The sequence below is a fragment of the Aplysia californica genome, unplaced genomic scaffold, assembly GCF_000002075.1.
Source record: "Aplysia californica isolate F4 #8 unplaced genomic scaffold, AplCal3.0 scaffold00673, whole genome shotgun sequence".
NCBI classification, from domain to species: Eukaryota; Metazoa; Mollusca; class Gastropoda; order Aplysiida; family Aplysiidae; genus Aplysia; species Aplysia californica.
The window spans coordinates 185,747-201,531 of record NW_004797943.1 but is presented as its reverse complement, the minus strand read 5'-3'; the positions used below and the strand labels follow the sequence as shown (position 1 = coordinate 201,531).

Genomic DNA, 15,785 nt, shown 5'->3' with positions numbered 1-15,785 from the left:
CACTCCTCCTCTTTCTCCCCTTCCTCTTTTTTCTCATCCTATTTTCCTCGTCCTCCTCTTCACTACGACGTCAGTATCACTTATACCCTTATCTCGTACTCAGGTAATCAGTGTCACCGGTGACATCACAGATGCTAAAGTGAGGGAGAAACTCGTGTCTGAAACACTGAACGCCTTTGGCCGCATCGATATACTGGTGAGCTTGACTTTGTTTGATTAAAGTTTTAGTAAGAGTTTTACAGCATTTGCTACACAGTTTGGTCATATTTTTGAAGTGCCGGACATTGCAGGTGTTTCTAGAGAGTAACATAGAAAGAAAATAAGGAGGAGAAATTATGACCATGGATGATTGGTGAGACAGAAGGAGCAAACCAGGTCAGAGCGCCTGTCAACCGCCCACTTGATTTTGGGATGACGAAAAATAACATAGCGCTGAAAATCGGTTAGTCTTGCTGTGCTTTTTTATGCTTTTGGCGAAGCGGCTGAACTGGTAACTTGATGGCTTGAAACTGGTTCTGTAGTCTGTAGATGGGGGAGACATGCACTCCTGTAGCTATTGCCATACGTGGAGCGGACGCGCCAGCCCCTTGTTTTCCAAAAGTCCTCTCGAGGTATTCTGATGAAAGTCTCGGTATCTTGAGTCTGCTTTCGTTTTCAACTGAATTCATACTTTGAGGCTTTAGTAGATTTATAGACCACATGGCCTACGTGACCTCACGAACATAAACTCATTAATCGAACGGTGTGACAAGTACCTGAAAGTCCTGTTTACACACACACACACACACACACACACACACACACACACACACACACACACACACACACACACACATACATACACACACAAAACCCAAGGTCGTTTACAGCACAAGAATACTGGCATAAAAAGAAACGGTGAAGTCCAAATTCCACACCCAGGTCAGTGTTTGCACAAAATTTGTTGGGATTTTTTTGGTCCTTTCAAACTGCTCCAAGTTTCGTTTTGTGCGCTCAGTTTTAGTAAAAGAGAGTAATATCAACACAACAACAGCTAGATCTAGTCGCGGTGTAATGGAAAATCAATTTTTAAAAATGCAAGAACAACTTTCAGAGGGAGAGAAAAGGAGTGGCCTACGTGCGTATGAAGCATGAGGCCCTAGATGTCGTGGCCTCCAACAACCCGCAGCCAAACTGAGACAACTGAAGGCAAGCACAAGATGTCACCAGTTGAGTACTAGTACATGCACATGTAGTGCTAGTGCTATTTTGTAGTGACTGCAGTTTCCGAATCTTGGATGTTTTTGACACACCTGTCTTAAGTAAATATCTTCCATCTGAGCCCAAAATTAATACGGCTAATGCCCGTAACAACCCCATGTTGTACTATCTCCCGTTTTAGCAACTGGTACTCGGTACTTTCCAGGACCTCACGCACACTAAGAAAATTCCCACTCGTTGCATGGCTGCGAAATATGACGTCGTTTGGCGTGAAGAAAGACGAACGGGCGAAAATGGTCTCATTTGCATACCCGCAGACATGCGACTAGTGGACATGCAACTGTGTTTGTAGTGTGCGAGGGGCTAAAGTGATTTACATCATAACCGAAAAAAAAAAAAGGTGTTTGTTCAAGATAGCTCTAAGCTCGCGGATGTGTCACGCGGACTGGGACATCGAGTGGCCACGGGTAATGTTACTCCGACTCTCATCTAAACGTCCAACTGCTACACTCGTAGTACAAGCAATGAGCGCCCATGTACAATAATATAACAGTAATCCCGTCTCGTGTCCCCGCCTGGCCGGTCTGGTTCAAGCCTTTGCACTGGCTGAGTCCTGGGGTTGTTCACATTCGGAACTTATGTAGCCACAATTAATCACAGGTCACTCAGCTGCACGAAGTTACGTCAAAAACGATGACTAGAACTGGGAGGCGGCTAGCAAGAAGGCTTACTTTTTCGACAAGTACGCGGGCGATTAAAACTGATGCTGCCGTTCTGTTGGCTCTGTGTTTTCGGAGGAAATAATATTTCCATATGATTATATTTTTTTACTTGAGTTGTTAGTAATATTATTGAACAAGATTGAACAAGAACGAAAAAGCTTCCTTTCAATAACATATGCGTGTTAAAAAGAGTATTTACCATACTGCGAAGACGTAGACCTAATATGTGGTTTGAGTTTAGCTCAATAGAACCTGTTTTTTTAAATGTTGATTTTCATTTCGAAAAAAAAAAGTAAATAAATCAGCAACACGCTTCAGAATGATTTCGGCACCTGTTGCAAGACTATGTACTTTTCTTTATTTTTCGTGGGAGGGAGGGGGGCTAAAAGTGTGTTTACAGGTGTCCAGAAAATATCAAGGTGCACTAACAGTTCATCTGTCTGCCCCCAAATATTATTTAGTGCGGCGGTACCTCTCACGATTTCAACCGTAACGAATTGGTAGTGAATCTAGTTCTCCACTTACATGTTACTGTACTATTGTATCATCCCCCCCCCACCCCACCCCACCCCCGAATGGTACGATCGTGCGTGATGCCCTGAACTTTGACATCACCAACCCTTCAGCGTCCGTGGCCAATAAACAAATCTCCAGTTTGTGGGGGCTTCATAAGTCACTGTCGGGCTGACCCCTAAACACACTGAGCGCCACAATCGCTGCGCTGTTGTGGAGGTTTTGCTTCCATGGTGGCGGCAGACCTCTTTCTAGATCCCTCTCCTCCTGTGTTCCTGTGTGTGTGGAGAGGTGGCCCGTGGGACAAATAAGAAAGGTTTATGGTGAAACAGACTGGAAGTACATAGGCTTTGATATGAAACTAGACTTCTCATGACAGACTTATGGGGCTTTACCCTGTAGTCATGCAAGCTGTCCTCGTATTATGGCCCCTGTGCTACTTCGTGGTTGAATCGTTATTTAATTATGACCGCTCTCGTTGACTGGCAGGCTTCCGGTACATTATCATAGCCCCTACATGTCACTTTGAAGCATTACCGCCGGGGTTACCCGTGGTGGTGGTGGTGGTGGTGGTAGTAGTAGTAGTGTAGTAGTAGTAGTAGTAGTAGTAGTAGTAGTAGTAGTAGTAGTAGTAGTAGTAGCAGTAGTAGTAGCAGTAGTAGTAGTAGTGGCTGCTGTAACAGCAGTAGCAATAACTACCTCGAATTAGAGTATATTATGACAACATGACCTTCCGGAAAATTGGAAGCAAAAGGCAATACAGTACCTCGACGGAAATATAACTAAAATACTAGAAACATAACCCATACTGTCAAGATTGGATTTTGTCATTCTTTACTTGTAGGGCTTCAAAACAATCTTTTGCATTGCCTCCAAATTATTCAAAACCGTGCTGCCCGGCTTAAAAAGAAAGAAAGAAGTAGAAACTATATTATATATATATAATTTTATAATGTGTGTGTGTGTGTGTGTGTGTGTGTGTGTGTGTGTGTGTGTGTGTGTGTGTGTGTGTGTGTGTGTGTGTGTGACACCAATCCTGAAAGATCGTTACCCATCTTGGACAAATGCATAATTTACACAAGACATCTTTCCCGCCTACCGGATACCCATTCCCACTTTGATGAAGTGAGGAAAATTCATACCACATAAACCTCTAACACTCTATCAAAGACACGATTTCGGCCCCATGGCAGGGTTCAAACCCATGACCCTTCAGTCACAAAGCACAAACGGTACTTTTGTTCTTGTAAACTTCTCCAAATCAGTCTTGAATTTTGTACTCCAAATTATGCATCTAGGATATAGAGAAAACTAGATAAAATATCTAGAGACTTGCTCTAAGAAAACTACGCACCAAAAGTTTGAAAACGTCAATACAACGAAGTAAACATTTTGCGGGTCTAAACGAACTCAACGTGTTGGGGACAAGACTATACCAAATGTATCTAGAAAAAGTCAATACAATGAAGATTGGTCTGAAGAATCCTCCAACACTGTGTAGCGACTTGCACTCGGGACCTCCTAGATTTTTCGCCCTTGTCCGAGAAGGCTTGGTGTAGACCTTTCCTACCAGAAGGTCAGGAGTGTGGCTGAAAGACAGCAGCAAGAAGGAGCCGAGGAGGAGCAGTAGAGAGGCTGCAGAAAGAGTCAGGAGCCCAGAGGAGGGGGGCAAAAGAGGTGAGGGGGGGGGTGTGAGGGCAGAAAGTGGAGACGAAAGCAGACGACAGAACATCGCTAGATAACAGGAAAGGGGGTGAAAAGAGACAATTTTTAGAGAAGAAAAATGTCCCGTTGCTATCCGGATTCGAACCCAGGACCTATTGAATGAGAGGCAAACACCATAATCTCTAGGCTACGAGAGCCCCCCCCCCCCCCCCCCCTCCGTCTCCGATGGAACCGAACCTTAAAAACTCACCAAAACAACCCAAGTACAGCAGAATGTCACATTGAGAATTCGAGCTACGACCATCTGCTCCATATTCCAGTTCCAGCATTATACATGTACCTACTGAGATAATAGTGGCGCGCCTAAACCTGTTTAACCATTCAACCTCAAAGAGATACAAAAAACTGCAATGACATCGTAAATTACTGTGCCACTTATTTTGACTAGAAAATTGTGACACATTTTATTTACACTCCGCTCAACCTATTCATTCGTGTACCTCCTTATTGTACATCATTATTATAATATTATGAATTTACTACTTGCGACGTTTCAAAAAACGTGCTTGTTGCCGAAGAGGAAGAGGGGGAGGAGGAGGAGGAGGAGGAGAAGAAGAAGAAGAAGAAGAAGGAGGAGGAGGAGGAGGAGAAGGAGGAGGAGGAGAAGGAGGAGGAGGAGGCGGAGGAGGAGAAGGAGGAGGAGGAGGAGGAGGAGGAGGAGGAGGAGGAGGAGGAGGAGGAGGAGGAGGAGGAGGAGGAGGAGATTCTTATTGCACCTGTCGGTGTATCAATGCAACATCCCCCCTCCCCCTCGACACTATTTACAACATTTTGGAGACGGGCCGCCTTGATCCTGCCTGTCAGGTTGTACACCCTGACAGAGTGACACAACATCCCAGTAGACAGACATAAATGGTGAAAAAAATTCTCCCCACACAGGAATCGAACTTACGTCTTCTGCGTGCCACAATGACGCGTCTAACCGCTACATCACAGACTACAGGCGTCGTGAAGGAGGAGGAGAGAAACTTCTTTGAAAATGGTACAGGTGTTGTATAAGAATACTTCAGATAGATTCAGATAGAACCGTCAATTCTGTTAAACAGACTCCAACATAAGTTAACCTTATCCGTACGCCCTGGGGTCATTATATACCCCCAGGGTTGTATTCTTCACATTTTAGAATATTTCTAATAAGATCTCTTTGAAACTTTCAGTATTTCTTAAAAAATCATTTTAACAGACTGATATGCAAAGCGTACAGATCGGATTAACGAGTAAATTTCCTCTTTTGAAAAGTGGTGGCACAGAGTTCCCCCACGTCATATGGATACGATAGTAAAACACGACGTATGGACCACGTTGACAGACATCCCTGTTGTTGTTTTTTAATCCGAAAAAAAAAAGACAGCAAGGAAGGTTTCAAAATGTTTTGCTTTGAAAGTGTTAATGGATTACCAATGCGTACTGCAAAGCTTCCTGAAGGGGCAAAACCACCACGTGCATCGCGGAAATCCTCGGGGAATTTTAGTCAAACTTGCCGTTTTTTGTCGACTTGTGTGCAATACCACAGACATTCCTCAGTTTAAATTTCTGGTGCACGTCATAAACGGACGTACGGTCTCGAACTGTGCTCTCTTTGGTGGCAATATAAGCCGCCGTTTGCGCAAAATCCAGTATCGCATCAATATGCCACCGAGACGAAAGCTGAGAGACTTTGATCGTTACAGAGCTACGGCATGGCTGCAGGTTGTAGTGGGAGCCCGAAAAGTTGCAAGAAGACTAGCTGTGTCACACTCTGTCATTGTCCCTTTGAGACAGCACCATCAAGCCACTGGATCAGTCCAAGAACGCCCACCTGCAGTTCGACCCAATAAGACCACTCAGAGTGTTTACAAGTGGTCCTTAACGTATCTTGAAGTCTGAATATGTAAGCTTACGGTAGAAAGGCGATGTCTCAATCAGTGCTCATCAACTCATAAACAATAGATCCGACGAACATAACTTTTGAAAAAAAGGATGCCTTATTATCTTTGTCTCACAGATAGTGATTCATTTCTAAACAATCTTACTTAAATTTAAAGTAAGCTGAAACGCTCGGTTTTATGGAGCCTCCACGGTCTGACAATAGCGTTCGATGTGAGGATTGCAAGAAGGTACACATGTCGTGTCACGAGACTACAAGCAAATGAATACACGTCCCAATATTTTCAGTTTCAGTAAGTTTTACGGCATTTTGCAACACAATAAGGTCATACAAGTGTTGGAGATTAGATGTGCTACAGGAAAGTAAAGCCCCGGTTACACGCAACGATAAAATGTACAAAAGCTGGACGATCTATATGAGACAAATCGTCAGGTCTAACCACAAAACTGTACAAAGTTTGGATGATTGGACGATGGCTTGGAGACTCGGTCGAGAAATCAAGTGCTGCTTGATATTTTCCGTGCGACCATGGTCAGATAGGGAGGAGACGCGCCGTGACGTAAAATCACTTTAATAAAATTTAATATAATAAACTTAGGGCTCCAACATTTTTTTTCATAGGTAAAAAAAAACTGGTTTCTTATTTGGAATCAGCGTCTCAAATTAAGCAAAGTTGCTCGCGGAGAACCTGATTTGATGCGTTATTATGTAAATTTTAGCAATTCTATTATTAAAGTTAATCGTCAATGGTGAAGTAGTGTAGTGTACATGTATCAATGTGCAGTCAAGTCAATGCAAGGAATCTCCCTAATCGAAAGAAGACAGGACGATAGATTGGAACGTCTAAACAGACTAGATCTATACAGCTTGACAAAACAGACAGTACTCGCATACGACGAATCTGACACAATTTTTCGTTATGTGTAACTGTAACCGGGCCATAACAGACACAAAAAAGGAGAGTTCAGGATGATAAATGTTTGATAGGAAAGAAGAAGCAAACCATACCAGAGCACCCGCCAACCATCAGTCCCGATACTTCCTAAAAATCTGAGTTAAATGTGGTTAAAATAAAATGTTTTTTGTTTTGTTCGGTTTTATTTCGTAAGAGTTTACGGCACTTTCAACACAATAAGGTTATATAAGTGCCGAAGATTAGAGGTGTTACAAGGGAGTAACAGACACAAAAAAGAAGGAGGGGGAGATAAAGAAGATAGATGTTTGACAGGGAAGAAAAAGCAAACTACACCAGAGCACCCGCCAAAAATGTTTCTCATTCTTCTCAAAATACTTTTTTGCAAAGGAGCATATTTCCCTCCTTTCTTTTCCGCTCAAAGCTTCATACGGGAAAGAAGAAGGGTGTTCTGCCTTCAAAATAACCTCTTTTCTGATTAGAAGAGGGTTCCATATTTCCAAATTAAGTCGTAGGCCTCCCATACTGCCACATGGTGACAAGTTCTGAAACATGAGCTCTCCAAAGTAGTAAATTAAAAGAAATCTGAACAATAGAACACGTGGCACAGAAAACAAAGACACTTTCAAAGTTATGCCCATGTACTTTCTTTTAATTACATCTGACAACAGTCAACAATACGACAACAAGTTAAAACCACATGTCTCTCTGTACAAAATGGCAGTGTCTCATCAATACAGAAAGCTTAACTTCCCCAATATCAATGCGCTGGCAATGATTCATCCTGTCAACTTAAACAATTTTGAGCTTCAGTCAACTGATGCAGTCAAAGCTTCCACATTATGGTCATCACACACATTGCATGCCCAATGCTCAAGAAAGTCCTCGCTGGGGAGAACACGAGATGATGGAAGTTCTACATCGAAATCAATACTGCTGCTGTTGTGGGGAGGGGGGGGGGATGAACAAGAGACTAGGCTTACAAGACTCAAAAAGCACATGACTATATCATCTTTTCGCTGGCTGAGAGACACAATCTTGTACATACTGGTTGCTCGCTTCCACAAACAGAACAACAGTCACTCCTATACCATGATCAAACCAACCACCACACCCACACATTACTTCAATCCCAGCCAAATCATCATAAAAATTACCCAATTTGCATCCACAATTATTTGCAAGAAGGAACCAAGTAAGACTTACTTGCATTAAGTAAAGAAAAAATACAAGTACTTAAGTTTGGACAACGAACGTATTCACACTATCATGCCTCTCAACCCACGAACAGGACACCACAATTCTACAAGCAGCCCATTCTTCATCACTAGTTTTCCTCCACTCATTCTAATGCCCTGAGATAACCATTTCTGTGCATTGCAAACAACTTGTGACCATTAACAACTTCCTCAAAACACTGAGAGAGAATTCATCATCTACTGGCAGTACACTTCTCTCCATATCAAAACTTGCAGCACCTCTCGGTAGACAATACCCTACAATAACCCTTTCCACCTGATAATAATCTACCATAAGCTCCCCACTGACAGTGACTAAACATGTGTTTATAGACACTGTGCTTTATGCTCCTGAGCCTCCTAAGGTCAAACGGTTGTACAAGACGTGCCAATGCTGTAATACATAAATCATGGTACCTCTGAAAGGCCATCCATCAAGTCACTGCTAAGTATAGGGAAAAGAAACAAGCCATTATTTGCCTTCAATCACACATTCGGGAGAGAAATTTAAATACAAACCGGTCGGTTCTGCATAGACAAATCACTCTGTCCTATTTGTTTTCTAAGCACATCCACAAACCTATTTCTACCACAGAGAGAGAAGGAGAAATACAGTACTGGACCCCAACTGCTTGATCTCCAGCAACTCATTTCATGGTAATCCCTGTACAGTACTCAACTGTTTCATCTACTAACTCTCATAAACACTAGGACCCAGCATCAATCCCACTCCCAACTGCCAGTAAGTACCCAGCTCCATGATAACCATAAATCAGAGACTCATACGTGGTCTTACTTCCCCTAAACTTCCCTCCACTCTGACAAGAAGAAATCACATCTCTGTTCTTAACATATATCCTACCCCCCCCCCCCAACTGCAATCTGAAACAAAAATGTACTGCATTTGGAACAATGTAAATCTGGGCCTACAAACAAAACATTATTGTGCATAGGCACACAGTACTCTACTCAAGCTTCTTCTCCCTCTTCCACCAACCATTGTCAGCTCACAGAAGATAAACCCCAGTCAATCATCAGATCAGCAGACTAAGCACATGTCATCTTTCCAGTTAACTACCCGCACATGTGCAGCCATTCACTGGGGAACCAGCGCCAAGTCTTTGTACACTGCATACAGATCTGCACAAACTGGCATTCCTTTCAAGTCCCAAGTCCTCAGCCGTCAAACACACATCCATACACACACACTCTCTAATGTGCGCACTTTGTGGTTACAATGCATGGACAAGATATGTACAATATGAAATTCAACAATACCACTATCAACACACAAGTATTATATCCACACAACTACAAAATTATTCCGGAAAAAAGGCTAAATAGAGGGAAAAAGGGGGGATAGGGGGAATCATTTGTTCTCTCTCAGGGCAACGAATGTTGAAAGCAAATCACAGAGGGAGTGATAACGAGGAAGTCATAGAGTGAGGGCACAAACTGTGTGATCTATGATCTGGTTTGTTCTCTCAGCTCAAGTCACATCCACTGAATCACTGGCCCTGGCAAAGAAATAATCAGAAACACTTCGCATTCTCATTGAGAGATGTTCACTTCTCAAGCAGAAATGCTATAAACAAAGATGCTCTTTCCCAAACCGACAATCAAGTTGCACCACAATATTTCAGGAAATAAAAAGTTAAGAAGAAAACTTGACCAATTCCTTTTAAAAGCTTTGATACAGATCTACATTTTTTCTGGTAATGTGACAATTTTAAAGAAGTACAGTAATCCCATGAAGTACAATGTATGTGGTAAAAATAGCTTGTAAGCAAATTCACCATTACTCAGTTCTTTGAAGTAAAAATAGTTCCCACTGGAGTTTGTAACTGTCAAGACAAATTTTGATTTCAGCAATACAATTGATTCAAAGCAAACTTGACCCAAAAATAAAACCGATTTTGTTCAGTTCCACATTCCTTAGCTAGTCTTCATTCAAATACTCAGTCAAAAACATCACTTACAGAGAGTTACTTCAAGAGAGCAATGTTCACATGCCTCTTGTACTAAGAAAAAAAATAACAAAGCATAAATCAGAAGACAAGGAAATAAAAGATTTTGAAATTCATTAATGAAAACTTCACTAGCAGGGCGCCAGGTTACGTTTAAACGGCAACGGGAATAGACCCTCAACCATCAGGACTTTTCTATTTTGACACTTAATTCAGTTGTAAACATTGGAACTCCATTTGCAAACAGACTGCAGATATAATATAGCCTTACACATACACCAACAAGACGCTTACTTTACTGCATCGGTAAGAGTTTGATCTCATACATAATGGAAGGAGCCAACACTTGTGACATACTCTGCAACACTGGTTAAGCTGACAAGAAAAGCAGATGGAAACATGCAAATGTACAATTCAGTTCACCACAGTGCTCTGGTACAAGACGCCTGTGCCTAGTCAGGTTTGAAAAAGTTTGTGTGGCCCATAAAATTAGCTTGAGTACAGTCAATACACAATACAAAAAGATTTCAATTACATTTTTGATTAGATGAGGACTTTCCCCAATCTGGGATGTGAAGAATGAAGAAAAGAGTACAAAATCAGGAGTTTCAGTTAAGAAGCAGACAAAGACCTGCTCACCATGACACAAAAAAACCCTTTAGAAACCAAAAAAACACATTCCAAATCAATTGTCTGCTTCATTTTTTGGAGAAAAAAAAGAAAATCACTGGTCGCCTTTCTACCATTAAAAAAGGAAAATGAATTCCTTGCATCCACTAGAAATCTTTGCTACATACTAAAAGTCAACATCAGCAGCTTCAAAGAGAGCAAAAGGACACTTCTGGCATTCAAAATCAACATACACTCCAGTGCAGTAGAGTCTTTTTTTTTCCACATCACCAGTCGTAGAACTGCGAGCATTGTTCCAACAGCTGACTACCATAGCACTTTCTACAGATTACCATTGAAGCTTTAGTGCAACTCAAATTCACCACCTGAAACCAACACCAGAGCATACAAATCTTTTCAAATTGAATTATTATGAGAACACTTTTCCTTTTCTTCTCAGTCCTCTTTCATTAAGTAGACAAGTAGAATCTGGGTGAGCTTGATCAATGCATTACAAAGGCCTAAGGCTTTAGAAGACAAGAAAAGAGCAACAACAGTATCCCAAGGAAGGAAACATCAATATGCATAATTGATAATAAAATCATAAATGAGATCAGTTTTTCCCTCAACCTTGTCACATTTATGGAAGAAAAACAGCACAAACTTCTTGTAACAGACCTAGCAACTAATCCCACTGTAAACACATCTGTGTCTGCCTTCTTTCTAATGGTTAAAACCACAAAATACATTGGTCTCTTTAGCATAAAATAATGACTTGAAAACAAACTTGAGAGATGAAAACAAATTAAGACATTTTCTGAAAGTTCATAAAGCATAGAACTCATTAGCTGAAATTGCTATTCCAAGCTTGGTGAAATTAATGTTGTATCAGAGGGTCAGACTTTTCGCTGAAGACAGCAAAAGACTGTAACACTAGATAAATATCCCATATGAACGGTCAGCACAAACAGAAAAGAGCTGACCTTGACTCTGGATAAATATTGGCAGATCTACAGAAAAAAAACCCCTCAGTAAACCAGTTACCTGAAAATTTTAAACTTATGAGCTAGAAACAAATAACAGCTTTAATTTTGAGTCTGGGAAGTATGATGCAGGAAACTATTCCCCAAATAGCAATGCTGTCAAAGTCGTAACTTGACCACCCACATCACAAACGTTTTGTGATTTGCCTTCAGAAATCATAGTAAGTCAGACCCTGTGATGTGTTATTTAGTGAAGGAAGCCTTTGTTGAGAGGTGTAAACCAGGAATTAGAGTAATCAACATTAACCTCCCATGTACCAGATTCAGAACATGCAAACTGGCCCTTTGAAAGCTACCGGAAATTTTTAGTGGCCCAGCCCTCAACTCCAAATGCTCCTGACAAAGATGATAATGATATAGAGAAACACTAAACAAGCAAAGAATTGAACGCCTTGACAGGGAAAGCTCTGCTAGAAAACAGTGTCCCTCGATCGACTGAGCATTTCAAATGTTTTTCACCTGGTAATTAACTTTTTTAACCCAACTCACCCCGCGTTGCCGTGGGCAGTGCGCTTGTGTTCACCTGGCTTGCCGTGAGCCGGGGGATAAAAATTGGCCTGAACTCGACACACTAACCTTAAGACACGCATTAGCCCAAACTACTTAAGCTATCAATATTAAATTTCGCTTAGATTTTACTAAAAATGTTCTTTTAATATTATTACAGAGAAGGATGAAGGAAGAGCAGAGAAAAAAGCATATTCTTTTTCCGACTGCGACTCATCGGCACTCGATTTAACTTAGCAACTTGTAGTAAATCTATGGTCTAGATCTAGCTTATCTTTGAAGCTTTCAAGGCACTAAAATCAATCCGATCGCCTTGTTTTTCTAGACAAACGCCTACTTTCCCTTTCCTTGCCGCTTATGCCTAAAACTATACTAAAAACATGGTTCATGCAATATAACAAACACAGGAGTGACCTAAAAAAAGACAAAATTTTTAAAACTGCTGTAAAATTTCAAATACAGCAGTTTCAACCCTCACCTTTCCTACCAACATTCCCCCCCCCCCCCCCCCCCCCCCCCCCTCCCAAAGAATCCAATTTGCTAAACTCTTCTGACTCCACGATTACCAAGGATGAATTTTTTAAGTTCTCCTTTCTGAGAGATACAACTAATGATACACCTGAAACCATACATTCAAATAAATACTTCCCTTCGACTGAGTAACTGAGACAAAAAGTGATTTAAAATTAGAAAACTGGTTAATACTGTATACCCTTGGCTATGACAGTGTCTAGCGAAAAAAAAAAAACCACAAAAAAAAAGAATGCCATGAATACACAAAAGCTTTATTCACAAAACAAAGAGTCCAATGTGTTAAGAAAGCTAAAACCACACTGCATACACTACAAAACCCACAGAAAAGATGGCACACACAATGTGTAATAATAAAGACACTCGACCACCTTAGCCCTAATAAGTGTGCTTGTACTTGTTGCCATTGGTATAAACTGACACGAGCCCAGAATCAAATCACATAAGCTAACACTTACTGCTTCAACCACAGCATCCCACTAAACATGTAAACTTCACAGCTTAGAAAGAAGGGCAACAATATTAATAACCAAAAAAAAAGTCTTCAATCACATTTCTCAAGAGACCACAGTAGTAGGGAACAAAAAAAGTAATAGTAAGAGCGAAGTAGCAATAATAATAATAATAAAATAGTAATACCAACAACAAAAACATATCAAAATCAATGAATAGACAACTAAGTAATATACTGAAAAACTTTAAAAGAAACAACAAGCAAGTGACACCTCGTGAGGTTGTATTCCTCAAGTTCCCCTAAGAAACTCCTGCAACATATCCTTAAACAATTCACAGCTGAGAGAAAAAAGTCCTTTTGTTTAACAGCTCAACTATATTTCACACCAGTTGCAACAAGATTTTAGTGCCATGAAATTCAGAAACGCAAAGCAAAATTCACCCTAAAAATGACTATCTTCAGTTCAATGAATCTGGTATCTCCAGTGAAGGAAAGGCTGATGGGGTGGGGACGACCTGAAGATATCAACCCTACAAAGTTCTATTATGCAGAGAAAATACATTCATAGACCTGTTTTGAGTTTGAAAAGTAAACATCCTTCCACCTCTTGCTTCATCATACCCTGCAAAGAAGGGGGGAAAATCTGTTGAGCCAGGTAGCAAGAGCGAAACCAAAGTAAAAAGTCAACCTTGATAAGCAACATGGGGAATGTACAACTTGTAGCACAGCAAAAAGTCTGAAGTTCTTATGACCCACATATTACTTTTCTTGTAACAAAAATTGAAACTTCACATATACACCTGTTAATCACACATATCTCATTCTTCTGTGTGTGTGTGTGTGTGTAGATATCTTCAATAAATACTGGCCAGCATATCTACAGGCTCTCTTTATCTAAAAATATCTCTAATTTTAAACAGCGGCCACACTCTGTGATTTACTTTTCAAATAAAATGTACAAAAATAACAAGGAGTAGCAAAAGATAAACAAGATTATTACTGTCGTTGAAAATTTTAAGCAGAAAAAATCAAAATGAAAGGGCGGGTGCTGCATTGTACAACAGAGACTCATCGGGTGGCGTCACAGCCACCATCGCTGAGGGTGTTGAAGCAGCACCGTCAGGAGACTACAGGAAGTCCGCTTCGCTGATCTCCTCGCCAGCCACGTCAGGGATCTTCCAGCTGATCTTCCTCCCAGCCTCATACATCTCCTTGATCGTTGACAGCACCTGAAGAACAAAATACGCCGCTTTAGAAAACAATTACATCCCTAGAAAGTATATCAACACCCGTTGTTGTCATCGATCCTTGTTACAGACACACAAACTGGGGGAATCAAGAGAGGAATATTTTCAGAAATAACTTACGATGAAGATTTAAAGAAGGTAGTAAAAACTGTGGCGCGCAAATTAAGCTTGACTATTCGAATGTCATGACCACTACTGCATCAGCAATCTCCATTTGATGGGTGCTTTTTCTGAGAACAATTAATAACTTTGGAAAAAGTTTGATTTGTTCAATTATTCTTGAAACTCGTACGGAACATATTGTCATTCAAGCATTGCGGTAAAATGAAGAGTATTTTGTTATTGAGAAGCACAGGAACTCATCTGTACTTTATATCAGTAAGTTAGGGTGCTATTTCACAATGGTCGAGTTATTATTTGGTAACATGATTGCCACACTCAGAATTAGTGTCCTGGCTTCTGTTTATGTAAAAGACGATAAGAAGGACAAACATTTATAAAAAATATGTCCCTAAATATATTCTACACTTATAAATTTATAAACACATTTTGTGAAATGTATGCAAACATTTAAAAACTTAAATCCACAATTCTTTTCACCAATCCCATTTCTCAAAACAAATAAGGAGAATGGTCTCAGCCAAGTGAAAATATCGACACAAAAATTGTCATTTAACACAAGGGGAAAAGAAAGACGGACACACAGAATCAACAAGAACATAGTGTCATATGAGAGCATGGTAGACCAGCAGTAAAAACAAAAGTTAACATCAAAATTACGAGAAAGGCCTTTGGTCACTTAACATGTGTCCCTGTTTACTCATTTAACTCCCTAAAACAGCAACCACATCTAGCCATGAATAGGAAAGGACAATAGTCTGACTGGAAATAAGGCATACCACATTAGACTCCCCCCCCCCCTCCCCCCAACAACCACCTGCAAAAAAAATGAAATAGCAAGAGAGAAAAGAATATTAAAAAACTGGCACGATCAATTGGTTGTAACTCTCCCCACAAAGTGTTTACCTTCTCCTTATCTTCTTTCTGCAGATCTTTGTACAAAAGACAAAGCTGAAGGGCAGTACGGGCGTCCTCTGCAGAGTCATGGGTGTAGGACTGAATGTTGATCTCTGCAATACAAAGTGTTAAGTTAGAGGATACTAGGCCAGGGCAAGATCGACGGCAAAAAGACCCGAGGCCTCGATTCCAAAACTGAAAAAGAGTCGAGGAATCGACTCCGATTTTCGAG

The 15,785-nt window shown here is 40.8% G+C and overlaps 1 protein-coding gene across 4 annotated transcripts in view; it reads right to left on the bottom strand.

Moving 5' to 3' along the window:
• Nucleotides 1-7,563: 7,563 nt before the first annotated feature.
• LOC101855749 (PAN2-PAN3 deadenylation complex catalytic subunit Pan2) overlaps nt 7,564-15,785 on the bottom strand; it is a 51,166-nt gene continuing 42,944 nt past the window's right edge. For all 4 annotated transcript variants that reach the window (XM_013088026.2, XM_013088027.2, XM_013088028.2 and 1 more), the window contains exons 30-31: nt 15,563-15,666; nt 7,564-14,518 (exon numbers count right to left, since the gene is read on the bottom strand). In XM_013088026.2, coding sequence (XP_012943480.1) covers nt 14,417-14,518; nt 15,563-15,666 — 206 coding nt within the window. In that variant the 3' untranslated portion in view covers nt 7,564-14,416. The remainder of the gene's footprint in view (nt 14,519-15,562; nt 15,667-15,785) is intronic.